At 42.6% G+C, this 22,410-nt stretch overlaps 3 protein-coding genes across 4 annotated transcripts; 2 read left to right on the plus strand and 1 right to left on the minus strand.

Annotated features, from left to right (window-relative positions):
• The first annotated feature begins 6,505 nt into the window (after positions 1-6,505).
• On the plus strand, positions 6,506-12,532 carry LOC120061074 (CCN family member 5-like). The gene is made up of 5 exons (XM_039010592.1): positions 6,506-6,674; positions 7,575-7,791; positions 8,823-9,071; positions 10,406-10,605; positions 11,008-12,532. Exons 1-5 carry the CDS (start codon positions 6,603-6,605, stop codon positions 11,323-11,325), a joined length of 1,056 nt encoding a protein of 351 aa, XP_038866520.1. The 5' UTR covers positions 6,506-6,602; the 3' UTR covers positions 11,326-12,532.
• Positions 12,533-13,317: 785 nt separating this feature from the next.
• LOC120061075 (P2Y purinoceptor 1-like) lies at positions 13,318-15,135 on the plus strand. The gene has a single exon (XM_039010594.1). It carries the CDS (start codon positions 13,514-13,516, stop codon positions 14,495-14,497), a length of 984 nt encoding a protein of 327 aa, XP_038866522.1. The 5' UTR covers positions 13,318-13,513; the 3' UTR covers positions 14,498-15,135.
• A 20-nt stretch (positions 15,136-15,155) lies between these two features.
• Positions 15,156-20,717, minus strand: LOC120061073 (UDP-glucuronosyltransferase 2A2-like). Of its 2 annotated transcripts, XM_039010591.1 has the most exons (5): positions 20,600-20,694; positions 19,831-19,958; positions 17,293-17,447; positions 16,842-17,041; positions 15,156-16,663 (listed from the first exon to the last, which is right to left on the minus strand). In XM_039010591.1, the coding sequence occupies exons 2-5, from the start codon at positions 19,835-19,837 to the stop codon at positions 15,418-15,420; spliced, it is 1,608 nt and encodes a 535-aa protein (XP_038866519.1). In that variant the 5' UTR covers positions 19,838-19,958; positions 20,600-20,694; the 3' UTR covers positions 15,156-15,417. The 2 variants fall into 2 exon arrangements, with proteins under 2 accessions (XP_038866519.1, XP_038866518.1); XM_039010590.1 differs by lacking the exon at positions 19,831-19,958 and having other exon boundaries at positions 20,600-20,717.
• Positions 20,718-22,410: the final 1,693 nt, after the last annotated feature.

Here is a 22,410-nt window from a genome sequence, read left to right on the forward strand (position 1 = left end):
GTTGCCTTCCTACCTTCCTAGCTAATAAACCTGCCACTGCGGCTATCAAGGTGGGTGGGCGGGTGCTTCCCGGTAGTCGACAGGAGTTTGGTAGTCAACAGGAGTTTCCTAGCCGACAGACTAGGACTGCGTCCCAAATGGCAACCTATGTCCTATGTAATGGGTTACTTTTGACCAGGGCCCGTAGTAGTGCACTAATTAGGGAATAGGGTGCCATTTGGAACAAAACCTGGGAGAGAGTGTAGTGCCCCACCCTACTGACGTCACCAGGTGACCTTCTGGTCAGGACACTGTCCTTATCAGAATGTTTAGTTGTTCCGGAGTGTCTGTGACAGGCCTATGTGATTTTCACACATTGACCTGGAATGCCTGGAATTTAGGTGTCATTTCCTTCAATAGCAAAACATCTTGGCTGCCGGAGACTATCCCTCCATGTTGGAGAGTTGGAGAGCTCTCTGTGTCTACATAGCTGAACTGTCTAAGCACATCTGGACCACAGCTGGGATTAAAGATTGACAAAATTTGGCTTTATTAAACCTGTTTTGATACTGTATCATTGCTTGTTTTGTTTTCCCTCTTCTTAGTTAAATGTCAGTTACCAGAAAAAAATTATTTGTGTTTTCTGACAGTACTGTGCCAATTTTAGACAATATACAGACAATATAGCATGATGTAACAAATATGCAACTGTAGCATTTCCTATAGATTTCAAGAGGTCAGCAAGCAATCTTCATGCAGGAACACATTTCCAGGGCCACACTTGTAGTACAGTACATCCCGAACTTAAAATAGTAATTCTCTCCAGCTGGTGTGCATTACTTTATGCTAATGTCCGAGCACTTTCTGGCCTGCCAAACTTTGCACCTGCAACCTCCTTATTCTCCTCCGTGGAAGATTCCTAACCAGGTTGTTCAGATCCATGTGTAGTCTGAGACCTCCACCTTTCCTGCTGATGCTCTGTTTGCTGCACCTTTTAGCTTGGTGGAAAGACATAAAGAGAGGCTTCATGCATTGCAGTAATCATGTATACTACAAAGTCTTGGTCGACAGTGATTTAGACTTAGTCATTTGGTAACATTTCAGAGCTTAAACAGTTAAGAAAGAACACATTGTTTCAATGTTGAAGTTGGATGAATTTACAGTAAACCTTGGGAGGAAAACACATCTTTCACATCATTCATTGTGCTTTATTCTTCCAGACTGAGTGAAGAATGTGGAAGAGCTAAGGCTTATTTTCAATGAATCAGGAATACTCAGCCTGTGAGTTTCTTTTTAGTTTAGAAGTTGGCAGTAAGACCGCGATGTCGGGCATCATCTCTGCCATGAGCTTTACTGGAATAATGAGTCAATGTACAGTACCAGTCAAAAGTTTGGACACAGCTACTCATTCAAGGGTTTTTCTTTATTTTTACTATTTTCCACGTTGTAGCATAATAGTGAAGACATCAAAACTATGAAATAACATATATGGAATCATGTAGTAACCAAAAATTGTTAAACAAATCTAAATATATTTTATATTATTCAGAGTAGCCACCCTTTGCCTTGATGACAGCTTTGCACACGCTTAGTATTCTGTAACGTGAAGCTAGACCACTTTTGCTATTTCTGAACTCATATTACCCCACACAAACACACACACACACACACACGCACGCACGCACGCACGCACGCACGCACGCACGCACGCACGCACGCACGCACGCACGCACGCACGCACGCACGCACGCACACACACACACACACACAATGTGTCTTCCGCATCTTGAAGATACAAGCATATCTGCCAGTCTTGACAGCTTAAACATGGCGCTGCTCGGAAGCCTGAGGTTGTTGGTTCAGAGATGCACCTGCACCAAAACCTCAGGACACCAGCTTCAGAGTGCACTTGGCGCTGTGTGTGTGTGTTTGTGTGCGTGTGTGTCAGATACTGCCCTGGGGGAGAGGTGAGATGTATTATTTGTGACTGTTGCTGGCCACAGCTTATTGACTTTCATTCACATTCAGATCCCTCAGAGCACACCAACTGAGTGCCACCCAAACCCACTAACCATAAAGCTGGCAGACCTCAACTCGCTTGGTTAGCTGATGAGAGAAATATGAGAGGTGAGAAAATTTGATTTACGGTGGAATAAATGGATGCAATTATGGCTTACGCAACTCTCTTTTTCGTCTACTTTATATGTTACTGTGTTTTTATGTTGGACCATTATTGAATATTCAATGCCGTTTTTAGAAATTCACTGAACGTTGGATGGACCTTTTCCTTGAAAATATGTTGGCCATTCTAGCTCCATAGTGGCAGATTTGGTACAGTAGGCTAGATTCACTTATATTTCTCAACACTTTGATCAATGCTTTCTTTTCTACATTTATAGGAGCCATAATATTTTCATGGCATTGCCCTACAGTCCATGTGTGATTGAATCAACATTTAATCAAATGGGGCTCCTGTATACCATTACATAGCAAAACAATATCACTCTTAAACTGAATGGGGTCATTGTATTGAGCCCTGAGGGACTCAGTCACAGTAATACTTTATTATCCTTTAGCTTTCCAACCAAACCCTGCGGGTTTTGGAAAGATAGATGGATTGTAGGGCTTACTTGGCTTTCACAATCCTTTGGTATTTGTAGATATACATTTTACTTAAGTATATCATTGATAATTTGATGCTCAAGTTGGCATTGTTTTGCTCCTTTGATTGTATTTTTTTTTTAAGCAAGTATTTTTTGTCATCACTTGAATTAATCCTTTTATTACCGCATACAGTAAGACAAATAATGACATTTCCAATCAACTTAAACGTAAACTTGAACATTGTAATATCTTTGCTACACCTGTATGTTTGAACAAGCATTGTTTGAAATATACATACTTTATTAGAAAAACAAAACAATATTCAGGGTTGGGTAGGTTACTTTCTGAATGTAATCCGTTACAGTTACTAGTTACCTGTCCAAAATTGGAATCAATAACGTAACTTTTGGATTACCTAAACTCAGTAATGTAATACGATTAAGTAATTGGACTACTTTACATGTAATCAGTTACTCCCCAACCCTGACACTATTGCCACAAGTTGAATACTGTAGGCCCTTTGTTTTCTGCCTCTGAAGCAAGGTCTCCTCCAAATGTCCAATGTGCGCTGTGGGTTACAGCAGGGCTATTGCCTTGCCTATAAGCTTGGGGGCATTCCAAATCCTGTATTTCTTGGACAGTATGAAAAGTAAATAAAAATGTGGGGAGAACAAAGTTTAGAGCAAACTGGCGATCAGTTCACGTCTGGTCTGCTGTAACTGGCTAACCACCTGGCTCCCACCTGTATTGGACATGCATACTTTCATCTGTCTCATTCTATTTTTAAACCATCTCTTTTCCTTTCCTTTCATTCCCTAGTCCCTTCTTTCTCCATGTGAACTGTTATCATGAATTCTCATGATTGAGAATGGACCAAGGAATTAATCCTGAACACTCATGCCCAAGCCTCAATGTATTATCAGATCCATTTCTTTACCAAAAATATTTCAATGGTATACAGTGTTGTGGAAGCTACTCTGAAATCATAGTTGACCAAAGTACCAATTACTTCACACTGGAAGAAGCTTCACTAAAGCTACCCTTAAGAAAAATATAGTTTATTTAACTGAAGTTACTTTGAAAAAGTAGTTACATCCAAGCTACTTTGTAAAAAAGTATCATATCTAAATCTGAAATGTCATAGACAAAAAATTGCAAGAACAGATCACTCTGGTATCAGATGTTAAAACCTCTACCACTTCTCTCTCCCGGATCCGGGATCCTCCTCATCAAAAAAGCTGACTAGCATAGCCTAGCCTAACGGGACATGGATATCATATAATATAATTTTCATGAAATCACAAGTCCAATACAGCAAATGAAAGATAAACAGCTTGTGAATCCAGCCATCATTTCCGATTTTTAAAATGTTTTACAGCGAAAACACAATATGTATTTCTATTAGCTAACCACAATAGCCAAAGACTCAACTGCATATTTTCACCATGTTTCTACCGCATAGGTAGCTATCACAAAACCGACCAAATAGTGATAAAATTAGTCACTAACCAAGAAACAACTTCATCAGATGACAGTCTTATAACATGTTATACAATACATTTATGTTTTGTTCGAAAATGTGCATATTTGAGGTATAAATCATAGTTTTACATTGCAGCTACCATCAAAAATATCACCAAAGCAGCCAGAATAATTACATAGAGCAACGTGAAATACCTAAATACTCATCATAAAACATTTATGAAAAATACATGGTGTACAGCAAATGAAAGATAAACATCTTGTGAATCCAGCCAATATTTCCGATTTTTTAAGTGTTTTACAGCGAAAACACAATATAAAATTATATTAGCTTACCACAATAGCCAAACACACAAACGCATTTATTCACCGCAAAAGGTAGCTTTCGCAAAAACCAGCAAAAGATATAAAATTAATCACTAACCTTGAACAAATTCATCAGATGACAGTCATCTGGTGATACAATACTATTATGTTTTGTTCGAAAATGTGCATATTTAGAGCTACAAATCCTGATTATACATTGTGAATACGTAGCATCGATTCACCAGAATCTCCAGAGATATTTTGGACACTCACCTAATCTGACCAAAGAACTCATCATAAACTTTACATAAAAATACTTGTTGTATGGCAAATGAAAGATACACTGGTTCTTAATGCAACCGCTGTGTTAGATTTTTTAAAATAACTTTACCATAACATACAACTTGCGTTATTGCGAGACAGCGCTCACCAAAACGGCGGAGAATAGGACTCAACATTTTACACAGAAATACGAAATAACATCATAAATGTTTTCTTACTTTTGTTGAGCTTCCATCAGAATGTTGTACAAGGAGTCCTTGGTCCAGAATAAATCGTTGTTTGGTTTTAGAATGTCCATTTCTTCTGTCGAATTAGCAACCTTAGCTAGCCATGTGGCGCGAACATGCCCATCAACTCTTGGCGCAAAGAACGGAAAATTCCAAAAGTCCCAATAAACGTTGAATAAACTGATAAAACTCGGTTGAAAAAACCTACTTTATGATGTTATTATCACATGTATCAAATAAAATCAGAGCCGGAGATATTCGCCATGTATACGTAACGCTTTTCAGAAGCCAATGTTGAGTTCCGCGTCTCGCCTTGGTAGACAAAGAAAATTCCTGACCTGCCACTCCAAAAGCTCTTGTTCGGCCTCAGATCAAGCTAGACACCCCATTCCACCTTCCACTGCCTGTTGACATCTAGTGGAAGGCGTATGAAGTGCATGCATATCGATAAATATAAGGCAATTGAATAGGCAGGCCCTGAAACAGAGCCTCGTTTTCAGATTTTTCACTTCCTGCATGGAAGTTTGCTGCAAAATGAGTTCTGTTTTACTCACAGACATAATACAAACAGTTTTAGAAACTTCTGAGTGTTTTCTATCCAATAGTAATAATAATATGCATATTGTATGATCTAGAAAAGAGTACGAGGCTGTTTCATTTGGGCACGATTTTTTCCAAAGTGAAAACAGCGCCCCCGTATTGACAAGAAGTTTTAACAGAATGTGTATTAAACACAAATTGTATTTAATTTATGCTAAAAAAGAAGTGTGTAGTTCCAGTAATTAGCTACACTGCTACATGGCAATAAAGCAATTAACTACTGAAATTACCAATATTTGAATGTAGTTCAAATACCACCAAGCTACTGGAAAACTTAGTTTAATTACTAGTTCAACTACATGTAGTTCACTATTCCCCAACACTAATGGTATGTAATGGTAGGCCTATTTCATTGATAAAAGAAGCGAATAATCTAGACTTTTACAGAACAAATTTTCACCCGGCCCAAGTATTCTCTCCAGTCATGCTGCTATGTTTTATCTGTGACCTTCATAATAACAGCCTCTAATTTAGGCTAGATGTTAGTGTTTTCTGCTTCTTTGCTGTGGTTGCTGGGCACATTTTGTGTCCTCATGGTCTCTGAGGATGGAACTCTCTGACAGTGTTTACTTTCACTTTACTTTACTCTAGTGTTTCTGTTTGAGTTCCTCTCTTTCACAATGGGACAGGTCACAGCGACTCAAGTTCAGCCTCACATCAGACATGCTGCTGCAGCACAATGGCAACCAGAGGACGACGAGGTTGGAATTGTAAGAGGCTCATTATTACAACTGCAGGTTGACTTAGAATAAGTAATTGAATTCAGTTGCATTTGATGAGGTTTTGAAATGAGGAAATACTGAACAACTACCTGTTTCAATCTATAACAGCTAGAGGGGGAGAGAGATGGGAGGGAGATAGGAGGAGAAAAAGGTCTGAAAGTAGAAATGGGCAACAGGGAGTAGGAATGTGAAGCATTTCTGCTCCCGCTCCAGTGACTGTTTACACGGCGGTCAGCCTGTGACATCACAGCAGAGACTCGATAAATGTCAGCCATGCAGAGGAATGAGCAGTCAGCAAACAGCAAGCAGCACTGCTAGCTAGCAGGCACCACTACCATCACACTTAAGAGGTTAGACAGACAGACAAACAGAGCAGTTCAATCAACCTACAGACGTTCCAATGGAAATTTCAAGACAACTCAGTGACAATGTGATAGCCTTGGCTTTGCTGCTCTGTATGGGTGCACTGCAGGTGAGGCCAAACTACTATTCTGCTCTTCTATTTGTGTGTACCTGGAGGTGAACTGTACCTGTAGCTTACACCTGTTGCTCAGGATGTGAACTGTCTGTGGAGATCAACGAGACTGCATTCCATTGATCGATTCCATTGATTCCACGGAAGGATCTATCAGAAACTTTCAGGTGGCTGTGGTTGAAGATTGTTTTGATAGAACTGATTTTGTTTTTATGTTGTTGCTGTTGTTTTTATTTGTAACTTACTCTATAGTCAATTTACCATATTTGTAACTTACTGCATAGCCAATATGTAATATACGTACAAGTAGCTAGCTATTCATGGCATGGTGTAACAGTATTGTACACTGCTAAGTACTTTATTATTTTGTGTTTTGTCATTTTAGAAGTTGGCTTTTTTTTTTACACTTTATGCAGATCATCATGAATATTAATGAGAAATGTTTAGAAATATTGATGAATGATGAATATTCGGAATGTTTGATGTTGCATTGCATAGTTGCCGTAGACATTGCTCCACCAGTGAATAATTGAGGCCAGTATGTCCAAAGGCTGCCTGCTGTGGCTTGGCTCCATTAACTGCATGTAATTGAAAACAGGACTATTTTGACCAGACAGTGTTGGACATAGTGTTCCCCAAACAAAGTACTTCTACCAAATATTCATGTGCTTACAATTTGTCAAGGAAAGGCTGTTTTATTTCAGAACATAACGGCAGCATTTTTCAACTATGGTGATGAGGATGATTATGATGATGATGATGATAATGGTCGTAATGATGAAGACTATGATGACAATGACGACAACAACAACAACAACAACCAATTGACCTCCTACTCCTCTTGCTCTAACCTCAGCCTGATTTAACCTCTAACCTCTGCCCCCTGTGTTACTCTAGGTGTGGTGTCAGCTGTGCCCAGGACCATGCCAGTGCCCCAACCCCGTGCCCCAGTGCCCAGCAGGAGTCCCTCTGGTCCTGGACGGCTGCCAGTGCTGCCAGGTGTGTGCCCGGCAGCAGGGCGAGGCCTGCAGCGACCTGTATGTGTGTGACAGCCAGAGAGGACTACAGTGTGACTACAGCGCCAGCTTCCCCGGCGACCCTGGAGAGTGTGTCAGTGAGTGCCAGCCTTTTCCTCCTGTTTTTTTAGGCTTTATTACTGACAGTAATGTAAACGGAAGGGGGGGTTAGATGAGAAGGATAAACAGTGGGAAGGGTGGACACAGGGATTGAATCCTGCCTGGTCTCCAGGGTCATAACACATGTGCTTGTGCCGGAAGTGTTGCCACTGGACCACAGGCTCTGCACAGTGTCACCCTTTTCTAAACAACCAGGCTAGCAGACAAAAACACAGAAAGGGATGGCACATGGAGCTGAAGTCTATGTCTGACTGTTTGTATGAGAGGGACAAACAGACAATCTGTTTAGGGCATATACTGATCCAGCCAGCCGCAGAGCGCAGGGGCTCTAGTTTGACTGTACTCCAAAACATCTGAACCTCTATTTTCAGTGGTGGTGTTGACACATTTCCTCTGACTGCCCATCGAGAATGATACATTGCCGAGACAACACACACGGATTGGAAAACAGACTCCTCAGTCTCCTCAGGACTGGTGTGGCATCCCAAATGGCACCCTATTCCCTGCATAGTGTACTACTTTTGACCAGAAGTAGTGCACTAAATAGGGGAAAGGGTTCCATTTGGGAAAGCCTGGTTTCCCATAACATCACATAACAACCTTAGAGGCTTGGTAGTAGACATGATCCTCTTGTGTACTTACCTCACTCTTACACAAGCTCTCTCTCTCTCTCTCTCTCTCTTTCTCTCTCTTTCTGTGAGTAATTGTATTTTTTTCCAGAGTCCAGAACAGAGCAGGGTCCATGGTGCAGGGTATGTGTATGGGTTAGAGTTAAGGTTAGGGTGGGGCTGCCAGTCCAGGGTAAAGAGCCTCTAAGAGGGTCTCTCTGTCCTGTTCCCAGACCTGGGTTCAAATACTATTTTAAATCATTTAAAATATCTGTGCTTGATTGAGTTTGCATGGTTTGATGAAGTAATCCAATAGTCCCAAAATGCAAACCCTAACCATCTGGCACTCCAGGCAGGCAAATAGTATTTGAAACCAGGTCTGTTCTGTTTCCACCTTCCAGGTCAGGAGGAGTTGGGCTGTGAGCTGAACGGGGTCTCCTACCAGGATGGCCAGGTGTTCCAGCCCTCCTGTGCCACCCAGTGCCGCTGCCTGGGGGGAGGGGTGACTTGCGTGCCCCTGTGCCCTGAGGACGTCCATCTTCCCAACCCAGACTGCCCACACCCCCAACAGGTACAGCTGCCTGGGAAGTGCTGCAAGGAGTGGGTCTGTGAGAACATGGACAACACAGTCGTTCAGGATGCCATCACAGGTAACTGAGACACCAGTCTAGTTTAACAGTCATATTCTAGCCTGGTTCCAGATATGTTTGTGCTGTATAGCTAACTCCTTATGGTGGTTGGTATTAGCTACTATATGCAGATCTGGGACCAGGCTAGTCATCCTCTGTTTTGACACAGGTTCCTGCTATGTATTTCGATTGGACCATCTTGAGAGGGAACCAATAAAATGCTTCCCTGTGGATCCTAAACCATTATTTTTGGTGTTAGCTTGACATTCATGAAGAATATGGTGTTTGTCCAGCTTAGATGTTAGCTAACTATACATAGCACTTTTACACACAATTGAATATAAGGATGACAAATGTTGTTCTGTCGATCAAGCTGTAGGGCAATATTTAGCTTCCCACGTTTATATGAGCTCTGCCACTGACGCTCATAGTCTGAGGTCTTTTATTGAGGGATCTTTTGCATTTTATTGTGGTGAGTCTAGCCAAATGAAAATGCACAATGGCCAAATATAACCCCCGCATTTCATTGGAAAAGTCTGGCCAGATGAAAATGCACATTATTGTCAAAATAACAAGCCCTGTTCCAACACCGACCCTGTTTCCAAAGCTGCGTCCCAGATGGCCCCCTATTCCATATGTAGTGCACTACTTGTAACCAAGTAGTGAATTATATAGGGAATATGGTGCCATTTTGGGACCAATGCCTAGTTTCATAACAAGACCCATGGCTAGGCGACGCAACAATTAAACACAATAAGCCCAAGGAGTCTGAAATAGTCCCAAAAACGGGTTAGGAAAATAAAACCGCTAAGGAAAAAAGAACATCTGAAATGTCTGACACTGTCACACAGTCAAGCTATGTCAATAGCAATGGAACATTTTGTTCTAAGTGTTCTTGAATTCAAAGCCTAGATTTTTTTTTTTGTGCTGTGTTACAGAAACAATGCCAAAGAAACTGCTGATTATTATGACTTAGATCCGACCGGAGATGCTATCTTAGGGATTGATCTCCATCCAGATAGCACTGCTTTTCTGTGCTACGAAAAGTTCCCGTACAAGTTTAGGCCAATTGAGTCATTAAGAGACATTATGACATCTGAGACACTCTGATAAAAATCTATTAACCAGGGAAGTCATGTCGGATGAGTTAGTTTGGCTCTGACTGAGTTGTTAACAGCTGGATCTCGTGACAAGTCACTCATTCCTCATTGTCCCATTAGTGTGTTTGCTCGAAGCACACTACTGTTATTCCCCATACTTATTATTCTTATTTTAGACAGCTGAAGCAAGCACTCAAGTTTTCTTCAGGAAATTCACCACTCGGTCTCATTTTTATCCTGGCTTCCTCTCACCAGCCTCCAGTTTGTGGCCAGGCCTGTCGGGTCCCTCTAACTGTATAGACCAGAGTACAGAGTGGAGCGCATGTTCCCAAACCTGTGGCGCTGGGGTCTCCACGCGGGTCTCCAACAAGAACCCAGCCTGTCGGCTCGAGATGCAGAGCCGTCTTTGTAAGGTCCGGCCCTGTCAGGCACTCCAGCCACACAGGAACCCCATGGTGAGCTAATATCTTCCCAGACTCTCTGCCCTACGTCTCTACCCCCGTACCCTAACTCCACGTCTACCCCATCCTCAAGTGTATTTGGGGTTAATAGGTTATGTTAACAGGAGCCATACGTAAGCCTCATGTATGTGTTAAAATGTGTGTTCCGGTCACCTAGACTACTATATTGGTGTAAAGTGCCCATTGCTCAGTCTGTGAAATGGTCATACTGGAAAATGCTTGTGGTGGAAAAAATACCTCTCACAGATATAAGAATGTATACAGTAGATGTATTATGGTTAATGTATTTTCTTCAATAAGTGCATTTGAATTCATTCCTAGTCTAATAATACATGAACCTCTATTCTCAGCAACCATGAGCTCATCTAGCAGCCTAACGTTGATCTGTTTTCCCAGTGGGCCCGGCATTGTGAGCCCAGCTACAGGTCAGTGGTGCCAGTGAGACTGGTGCACCAGGGCTGCTACAGCACACGGGTCTACCGGCCCCGGTACTGCGGTCAGTGCACCGATGCCCGCTGCTGTACCCCCTACCGGATCAGCACGGCCTCGGTGGCCTTTCGGTGCCCTACCGGCAGGCTCCTTCACCGGGCAGTCATGATGATCCAGTCCTGTGTCTGTCACTACAACTGCCCCTACTCAGCTTCAGGACCCTATGCAGCTGCACCCTATTCAGGCTCCGCACGCTCTCACCGGAGCCCTGCCGTGTGGGGCTAGACTTGACGTTCGAGTCAATCCTCTGGGTCCTATGCCTCCTTGAGAACCTAGGGCGTCCACCATGGCTCTCCACCTCAATCTTTTCTGAATGGCTCCACTTTACTAAGTTGTTGTCGAGATCTAGAGCCCTATCCTACCCCTCTCCATGTACTGACACGCTCATACTGAGACCTGTCCAGACAGGACCTGGGAGCAACACTTTTGCTGTGTTCCAATGTCCATACAAGTGCACTCCTTCTAAGTGGTATACCAGTATGAATATTTGAACAGAGCTTCTGTCTATCATGGCTTGATCCAGCAGGTGTAGCCCACTTCATAGGATAGATGGGGGAAGTGAAAAGATCTTCTAGGTGATAAACTGTGACTGAGTCGGGGGAAGAAAGCCCTGATATGAATGGACAAGCTCCGTCTGCACTAAGACCTCCACTCTATTCCACTCTATCACATCTCATAAGGTGACCTCATGAGGAAAAGAATAGGTCAGGAAACCTTAGTTAGCTACCCTGACCCCAGATATTAGCCTGGTTTCTCTCTACAACAGAGTCATTGTCAAGCCAAACATTAGGCATGACAATTCCACAAGGAGTTTGCAAGAGAGCAGAAAAATACTAGCCTCTATCTAGCATATAGAAGTTAAATACTGTAACACAACAAATTTATTTTGGACTAATTGACCAACTGTAGTCTTATGCTGTATGTAGAAGACCAGATGACAGTCATTTGTTGTCTTTCTTGACTCATTTTAGGCCCCAGAGTTTCTCCTGACCACGTGACCTGACTTAGTTGAGTGGATAAGACTCAAGTGTTGTTACTTTCATTTGAGTGAATTTATTTTGCAGAGTGACACCAACCTTTGAGTTGATAGATACTGTATCTTGACATGCAAATGCCATCTGTTATATCAGTTTGTTTGTTTGTTTATAAATGTCTGTATTTTGTGTTCTTAGTCAGATGAAATTGCACTTATTTTCAATGTTGCTGTAAATATAAACTATTCGAATGCTTTTTTGAAATATTGTACAATTGTATCACTGATTTTATACTTTGTCCAAACTGTTTTCCATTCACAATGCCTTTTTATGTAAAGCTTGAGCTCCTTTGTATATTGCATATTATTCATTAATGATATTACTACATTGAGATTTGATTGTTGTAATTTGTGCTGTAACTTTCCCTTAAAACTCCTTATGACTTATTAGTGATTTGGGTGCTGATATTTGATAGCTTTCAACATCGACAATATACAATGTAGCTTCCCAAAGTCAGAAAGCCATGTACAGTATCTTCATATTTGCAGTATCTAATGACTTCCATTGGACTCACAGTATCAGTGCAAATATAGTTACAATGAGATATGAGTTTTAAAAAAGCAGTCTATGACTTTGGTGGCTGTAGTCTTTGACACTTTGTATTGCCTTCCTCTAACACTGCATGGTATAGAGGTCCTGGATGGCAGGGAGCTCGGCCCCAGTGATGTACTGGGTTGTATGCACTACCCTCTGTAGCGCCTTGCGGTCAGATGCCAAGCAGTTTCCATACCAAGCGGTAAAGCAGCCAGTCAAGATGCTCTCGATGGTGCAGCTGTAGATCTTTATGAGGATCTGAGGACCCATTCCAAATCTTTTCAGCCTCCTGAGGGGGAAGAGGCGTTGTCGTGCCCTCTTCACAACTGTGTTGGTGTGTGTGGACCATGATAGATCCTTAGTGATGTGGACACCGAGGAACTTGAAGCTCTCGACCCGCTCCGCTACAGCCCTGTGAATGGGAGCGTGCTCTGCCCTCCATTTCCTGCAGTCCACTATCAGCTCCTGTGTCTTGCTGACGTTGAGGGAGAGCTTGTTGTCTCTGACCTCCTTCCTATAGGCTGTCTTATCATTGTGTTTGTGTGTGTGTGTGTGTGTGTGTGTGTGTGTGTGTGTGTGTGTGTGTGTGTGTGTGTGTGTGTGTGTGGACGTACATGGGTTTCCTGTTTGTAGCTGGGTGTGTCTGCTCTTCTGCATGCCGACCGAGAAACCATAGACCACAAGGCAATGTCAAACAAGTTTAAATAGAAAACAATGATGTGGAGCACTGAGAAGAACTGACTTCATTCAACTTGACCTTTATTTATACAGGTTATTCTCATCCAGCTACAATATCTTTGGCAAGACAGACCTGTTCATAATCAAATATTTTTTGAGGAAAGAAAATGAAGACAAACTTTTCCTGTGGACACATTAACATGGACTTCACTCACACGTTTTTACCTACAGTGTATATGTCAGTGTTTATTGTCGGTCTTGTTGCTAACTGCTGGGGACTAAAATCCTTGTTTGCGAACTGGAAGAAATTCGGAAATATCAACATTTTTGTTCTGAACCTTGGAGTTGCAGATATTCTGTATTTGCTCACTCTTCCATTTCTGTTTACGTACTACTCAGCAGGCAGTCACTGGGCCTTTGGACAAGTCTTCTGCAAGATTACAAGATTCTGCTTCAATTTGAACTTGTATGGCAGTATTGGTTTCCTCACGTGTATTAGTGTATACAGGTACCTGAGCATTGTCCACCCACTGAGAGTGATGGGCAGGATAACAAGGGGCCACTCTGTGGTCATCACAGCTGTAATTTGGGGTTTAGTCTGCATTGAGAGTATTCCTGATATGTTCTTTGACAAAACATTACTCAACTCTTCTTCAGGGAAAGTCAAATGCGTTGACACCACCTCCAACTTCTCTACCAAGGAATACCTGGACTACAGTATTGCGTGGACAGTATCTGGATTTTTCATCCCTCTGCTCATCATATTGGGTTGCTATGGACATGTGGCTGTGGTCCTCTTAAACAACCCCAACATTGACCAAGTGATGAAGCAGAGATGCCTAAAACTGGTGTTCATTGTGACTTTACTCTTCTCAGTCTGCTACATACCGTATCACATATTCAGAAATCTAAACCTGAAGACTAGGATTTTGAAAAGCAAAGGCACGTGTGAGGATTGGTTTGCTGGCATCTACATTGCTCACCAAGTCAGCCGAGCACTCGTGTGTCTAAACAGTGCCATCAACCCATTGGTTTACATCCACAGCAATGAAAACCTGCTCGTACATATCACCAGGCTTTGGGAACGAGCTCGTCGGTCTGTGCCTCGGCTATTCAACCATCGCATCCAGACACAAACCCCACCATTATGAACTCACATTGAAATAGCAGTGTAGCTTTGTTTGCTTTCTTGAGTCATTCTGCTTTTCTCTCAGCAATTTCTAATGTGTTTATTACTGTGCATATTATTGTTTGAATAGAGAAGTTCAAAGTACAGTTCCCAGATTTCTATAGGTCTCTTGTGTGTTTACTGAGCTGTACTATAAATATGCGGATATGGAAAGTACATTGTATTCCTTGCATGGTCATCTGCATGAATGTACATTCCTGGTTATTCATTGTATCTAAGAGATGTAAATATACAGTATATTCAACTGATAGATGTAAAGATGTTGTAAATGTATAATATTGTCAGACAGTTGCAACTAAGCATACAGTAGGCTGTATTGGTTTATGGCGCTTTGTATTAAGGATACGATAAGAGCCATGTGAAAACACAAAGTGCTGTGAATGCATTTGCAGAAGAACAGGAAACGTTGTTTTCACGAAAGGTGTAAATCTGCTTTCAAAATGTAAAGTTATCACTACTTAAGGATTTCCTGTGTGGTGATCTGCTGCATACCTGAACATAAGGTTTTAAAAAGTTGCTTGTGAAGTATTCTAAAGTCAAAATGCAAAGTTATCAAGAAGACTTTCGCTGTTTATTCCACATCATTTGAGTTTATTCTCATTTCATTAAAACATTTCACAATTTACACTGTATATTATAAAATTGATAACATGAGTGAAAATACACAGCAAATGCAGGATTGCATCGTAATAACCCAATAAAACCTTGATTCAACCTATATCCTTGACATATTAGGAAGGTTCTCTACATAAAATACCAGAGACAGACACACTTTGGAAATCCCATTATAACAACCTTCAGGTGTTTTGCAATTGCTTTCCCCACATCTATCTACTGTATGGTTGGATTGTTAGCAGTGTAATAACTAAGTAAGTAACATAATCACTCCAACTTGGACTTTCTCCTCTTTCGTAATCCTCTTACCAAGCACATACAGGAAACCACAAACAACACCAGAACAAGCAGAGCAGAGCCCAGCAGCAGTGCTAGAACATCCACATTATGATAGACATACCATGGCATCTTATAGGACTCTGTACGTAGGTGAGCTGCCCCCTTGTGTCGCATAACAAACTCCAGCCAGAAGATGGCGCTGTCCAAAGGTTCTATAGGCCGGTCGTGGTGCAACCGTGATAGTCTTCTCATATTCTCTCTGTAGGGCTTCTCTTCATCCAGAATGTCCATCAGAGTCTGTGTTAAGGATTCCACCTCTAACGTTGTAACCTCCATAACCTCTGCCACTCCTCTGGCCTTCATGCGCACCATGTTGTCAAACTGGTCAAAGATGAGAGGGATACCCAACACTGGGACTCCGTGATAGATGGCCTCGTAGATCCCGTTGGTGCCCCCGTGTGTGACGAACACTTTGGTTTTGGGGTGACCCAGGAGGTCGTTCTGAGGCAGCCATTTCACTAGCAGGGTGTTGTTGCCTAGAGACAAAGGCCTCTCTCCCAGGTGTCTCCACATCACCTTCTGGGGCAGCCGGGCGAAGGCTGAGGCTATGACCTCTGTTATCTCTGGACCCAGTCCACCCAACAGAGTCCCCAGTGACATCACCACCACCCCGTGTTCTCCAGAACTCTGGACAAAGTCCTCTAAAGCTGCAGGTAAAGGCTTGGAGGGTTTGCACTGGAACCCGCCCGTGTAGACTACGTTTGGCATGGTGGGTCTAGGGAACTCAAAGACGAAGTCCACCCTCATCAGCCACAGATCAGCTCCCTGGATAAGGGATATGACGTCCACCTCATCAGGGGCAAAGTAGCGGTCGCACACGGCCTGGTAAGGCGGGTTGGAGACGTAACGATACATGTAGTAGCTGAGACAGTGGTAGAATATGTTATTCAGCCTCTGTGCAAAGTTCATCTGGTCAGAGTTGCGGGAGAATACTTGAGGGACGTAGGATAATGGCGAGGGAGCGATGGCAAAGTGTCCCTCCCCGCTGAGGACCCAGCGCACATTGAGAACCAGGGGGAGCTGGAGGTAGTGGGCCACCAGGACCCCGGCAGGGAACACTGGGTCAGTCAGGACCAGGTCATACTCAGCCTCCTTCAGATCTCTCATCAGAGTCTGGTTCTCAAACATGGTGACGACCAGCTCGGCCACCATCTCCTGGTTCTGCCTCAGCATGCTGAACAGATTAGATCAATCAAAGTAAACAGACAAAAACTCAATTTAAACATCAGGCATGTATCAGCATTAAACAATGAACTAGCTCGTGCAAAAATGCAAATTGGCCTCAATTTCATTGTTTTGGGAAGGAATGTGGTTTTGGCTCTGTTAGTCCTGCCTTTGGCGTATATTTGTACCTGAAGAGGTTCCCACAGAACTGCAGGAAGGCCCAGGGTGAGCCCTTGCCACGCTGGATCTCCAGCGACCTCTTCAGGAAGTGGGCCATGAACTCCTGACTCTCAATGTTCTGGGGCTGAGCCTGGGGCACAGTAATGGAGGTGTAGTGGGGGGAGTGTTCAGCCACGTACCAGCTGGTGGAGGAGCGCAGAACGGTCACCTGTAAGGGAAAGACAGTACACTCAGCTCTTGGTTCGGTACATTCCTCTGCATTTGTATTTTTATTTTAACAACATTTCAAAAGGTTTCTCAACGATGGCAAATCATAAATCCTAATAGGAATGTTAATTCAACTGTATTTTTTACAGGCAGTTATGTGATAAATAGTATTGCAGCACATTTTTTTTTAAAGTTGTACATTGTACATATTGTTTTGTTCTCATATCATGAGATTGTCTCATGCTTAATGACCTGGTGACCCTGGGTGTGAAGAGCCTCCACCAGTATCCTCATGTTGAGCCAGTGGCTGCCGTCGACAGGGTAGACCAGGACCCTCCCAGCCTCACTGGGCTGCAGGGAGGACAGGAGCAGAAGGACAGGCACTAAGGCCACACAGGACCACATCACTGTGGAGAGACAGAGCGGGATAAATAGACTGACATACACTGTAAATACACTAAAATACTGTACATTGTAAAGACCCTGAAATACACTTAACTGGGACACAACAGTAAAAATGAGTACAGAACTGGTAAATTGACATCCATAAACTAAGAATGTACTTTACACACCATAGTTATTTTTCACATTTTGCTTACACGGGTCAGTGAGTCCTTAGATCAGGGCTCTGGCATTTGAGTTTATTTTATTTTTACAGGGACAGTGCACATTAATCAACGTTTCAGTAAGTGTGCCGGTTTTAGCCAGCCGGCTAATTTTCAACAGCAGTCCCTGGGCAGGTTATTAAAAACAATTACAATATAGACAATCATTGAGCAGTGAGCACAAGCAGAGCAACATAGGACAAGCAAGACGTAGCATACAGACAGAGCAACATAGAACAAAAAAGCAGCAAGACAAAATTCATAAAAGCAACAGTGTTTCCACACCTTTCCACACCACCAAGCTACAGACAGACAACATGGAAAGCGGCAATACACAGCTAGGGATTATGTTCACAAATCTGATTGACCTTTAGCCATGTCTTCATGCATTTTGTGAAAGTGTGATATGTGGTGCAGTTATGTGTGTCTGATGGCAGTGTATTCCAGACATGGGAAGCTCTCACAGAGAAAGCAGATTTACTAAAGGTGCTTTTCCTTAAGGGAACTATACAGTCTCCTCTCATGGCAGACCTTGTGGATCTGCTGCCATATGTTTGGGTTTTCTGTTTAACAAAAATACTGAGTGGAGGGGGAGCCAGGCCATTTAGGATCTTGAATACAAGACATGCGTCAGTGTATTGCACAAGATTTTCCCAACTCAGGAGCTCATGCTTTCTGAGGATGTAACAGTGATGATGGCTATTGGGCTTCCTATCAAGCACTTTGAGAGCCTGTTTGTAGACAGACTGAATAGGTTTTAATGTACAGCAAGCTTGGGCCCAACTAGTCAAGCAGTATGTTAAGTGGGGGAGTATCATAGATTTTAAGTACAGTTTTGTACTCTGTAGTCAAACTATTTCGTATAAATCGGAAATTAGCTAGGTTGAATTTGGTTATCTGAATTACCTTTTTCACATGCTTTTTAAAAGAGAGGTTGGAATCAAGTATGATGCCAAGGTACTTAAAATCAGATACCACCCTGACACATAGGCATCTGGCTCAGTAGCATCTGTTGCCCTCTTTGTGAAGAACATGCAAACAGTTATTTTCACATTGAGATGCAAACACGAGTCACTGAGCCACTTTGTAACCTGGACCATTACAGTAGTGAGTTCTTGTGCAGCTTGTTGTTTGCTCTTTCCATGCACATATATCACTGTATCATCTGCATACATTTGAACTTCAGACCCAGTACAGACAGAAGGCAGATCATTAATGTACAGGCTGAACAGGAGGGGCCCCAGTATTGACCCTTGGGGCACGCCCGCATAAGCGACAAACTGTTTTTTAAATAAAAAGATATATGCATATTAGGAATTCAGTCGGAGTCTCAACTTACTGTTGAGAGTTAGAGTAGTAGAATACACAGGTGCAATTTTGAAATTTGGTAGCGCGTTAGCCCATGTCTTGCCCATGTCAGCTCACATTTTTTACATTGGTAAGTTAGTCTAGCTAGCTAAATACACCTTGTAGTATTCTTGGCAGAATTACTGATCAGGCACGCAGGGCATGTTCCCAGGGGCCCTGACCTTCAGGGTGCCCCCATTGATTTTGTTAGTCACTCTCACTCAGATATCTATGAATGGTATAAGGTATAAGTCATGGCAAAATGTGTAGAATTGCAGGAAATTGGATTTAAAACTGCATATTTTTCTCCCCGCCTCAAGGAAGAAATGAGTAGAATTGCATGAAATATGTTCTAAAAACTGCTAAATTCTCTCCACCCCATGGAAAATGTTTTAGAATTGCAGAAAATTTGTTTTAAACTGAAACAGTTTCTGCCTGTTGCATGGCACAATGAGTAGAATTGCATGAAATTAGTTAGAAACCTGCAACATTTTTCTCCGCCCCATGGCAAAATGTGTAGAATTGCAGAAAATGTGCTTTAAAACTTAAATTCTTTCTCTATGCCCCATGCCAAATGTGTAGAATTGCAGGAAATTAACTTGAAAACTTCAATTTTTTCTCTCTGCCCTCAAGAGGGGGACCATTAAAATGTTTTACCCGTGAGGTGGGTGGCCCCCAAACCAAATTTTGCTTAGGGCCCCCAAAAAACCAAGACCAGCCCAGCCTCAGATCAAAGATGAAATGTACTGTAATTTGATGTGACACAGTTGTTCTGCCAAGAAGAGTTTTGTAATCCTCAGTAAGTATTGTGTAAAGTACAGCCCACCATATTCCTTACCAGTCATTCAGCAGCAGATAGGAACACGACCTCTTTATGCTGCAGGATGTGTCCTTATCCCAAACTATATCTAATGACGCACAGTATTACTGTACAGGACACTATGATTAAGTTTCAACACAAACCACCTGGTTTAGAGAGAGATGTGCAGGATGAGATACAAGCAACATTTTGGTAAGTTAGTAAAATGATTGACATTTTAAACAAATGATTGGCTCTAATACATTTCAAAATGTAATGTACAAAGAACTTTGATGTCGCCTCCCGAGTGGCGCATCGGTCTAAGGTGTCACTACAGACCCGGGTTCAATCCTAGGCTGTGTCGCAGCCTGCCGCGAACCGGGTAGACCCATGAGGCGGCGCACAATTGGCCCAGCGTCGTCAGGATTAGGGGAGGGTTTGGCCGGCCGGGCACATGCACGCTGACTTGTGTCGCCAGTTGTACGGTGTGTCCTTCCTCCAACACATTGGTGTGGCTTCCGGGTTCAGCAAGCAGTGTCAAGAAGCAATGCGGCTTGGCAGGGTTGTGTTTCGGATGACGCATTGCTCCGTACAGGAGTTGCAGTGATGGGACAAGACTGTAACTACCGATTGGATATCACAAAAAAGATCTTGCTAAAATATTACATTACCCAAACTACATGGTCAATGGGACTTACCAGCAGTCATTCAAGTATTATCAGTCATTCAAGTATTTGGATGAATATTATTTGGCCTTGTCAATGGAAACTATCATTTACAAATACAGAACAGCAAAGTAAATCCTTACCTCTAAAATCCATCTTTTTGCTTCTTCTCCACCATACAGCTATCCTGTCTGAGCCTCACTCACAGTGAATGAGTAACTACACTGAAAGTGAATATGTAATCTATGGATGCCCCGAAGGATACTATAATTGTTCCATTGCACTTCGTTCAGGCCAGTCAAGTCCGTCACTCATGAGGGTACTCCCAGTCAGTAGATCCAACGGTCAGAGAGCACATAGCAGCCCATCAGTTCTCTCCCTTTCCCTTCTCCTCTGCCTTTCTTTCTTACTGTCTTGTACTCGCTTTTCCTCTCTTGGATGGATGTTGTTTTGAAAAGGTTTCACTCTAATCTTCAGACTTCAACATTTCCAAACCCAGGGCCTCTTCTCAGTTTCTCTGTTGATATATATTTCAAACTCCAGGAAGACTTGCGGTCGCCAAGGAGTCTGCTAATGGGAATCCAAACAAAGAATCTTTCCTTCGCTTCCAACCCTCGCCAAATGAAATTGAATCAAATCTGATGTCAATACTTGTGTGGTGGCCCAAGGGATCATTACAGTACAGTAACACATTGTGCAGCCAGAAACTCATTACAACATAATACACCTAGCTGTTTTATTGAGATTAGGGAGGCAAATTCCTGAGCGAGTACTGAGTGTGACTGGGATTAAAATCAAACAAATTATTATTTTGATTGATTTGGTGCTCTGTTTTGTTACATAGCTACATGTCTGATCAACAGAAGGTTTATATTGGAAAACCAGAGGAGCTATGATGATACGTTTTAGTTTTGCTGGCTGCCATCCATGGCTGTGTGGGAGGTGAGGATGTTGGTAAATGTGATGTTGACAAACGAAGACAGACATGTTTAGTGAAGAAAAAGGCCCGTTCATAATCCAAAAGGCTAACATAACGCAAAAGGCAATACTTTACAAAAGAATTTACAAAAGGAGCAGCATATTTGGGTCTTGGTTATAAAGCTAGGCATGGCTAGATGTTTTGCTTTCCTGCAAAACTAAACCACCATACCTTGCTTTCTGCATTACCACTGCATATCGGTAAGATTTCACTGGATTATTTTGGGGCCTCACATCAAGAATATAGCTTGTGTATGCTACTTGCTGCAGAAATACCATGCTTTTGTGGAAGACATTACACATACAGCTAATGGTAGCCTATGCATTTCAATGTGCATGCAGTAATATGCTGTATAATGCAGTATGACATACACTGATTTCACAAAACATCAAGGACACCTGCTCTTTCTAGGACATAGACTGACTAGGTGAATCCAAGTAATTGATATCACTTGGTAAATCCACTTCAATCAGTTTAGATAAAGGGGAGGAGACAGGTTAACCCCTAGAGTCGATTGATGCAGCAGTGCGTCAATCTAAATGACATAAGAAAGAAATCACCATCAAAATCTGTCAGTTTAAACTAGAGAAATCTGTTTTTTTGCATTGGATGCGTCTGAATCCACCAGTGTCACATGTCTGTGGTAAAACGTGGCAGAGTTAGAGCTGTGTTTGTCAGACCATAAGACATCCCGAAAATCGGTCTTCTCACGTAAACATCTGTAGCGTAGTGCACATTTGTGGCCTGCTGGAGGTCATTTTGCAGGGCTCTGGCAGTGCTCCTCCTTGCACAAAGGCGGAGGTAGCGGTCCTGCTGCTGGGTTGTTGCCCTCCTACGGCCTCCTCCACGTCTCCTGATGTACTGGCCTGTCTCCTGGTAGCGCCTCCATGCTCTGGACACTACGCTGACAGACACAGCAAACCCTTTGCCACAGCTCGCATTGATGTGCCATCCTGGATGAGCTGCACTACCTGA

The sequence above is a fragment of the Salvelinus namaycush genome, chromosome 16 (genome assembly GCF_016432855.1).
Source record: "Salvelinus namaycush isolate Seneca chromosome 16, SaNama_1.0, whole genome shotgun sequence".
NCBI classification, from domain to species: domain Eukaryota; kingdom Metazoa; phylum Chordata; class Actinopteri; order Salmoniformes; family Salmonidae; genus Salvelinus; species Salvelinus namaycush.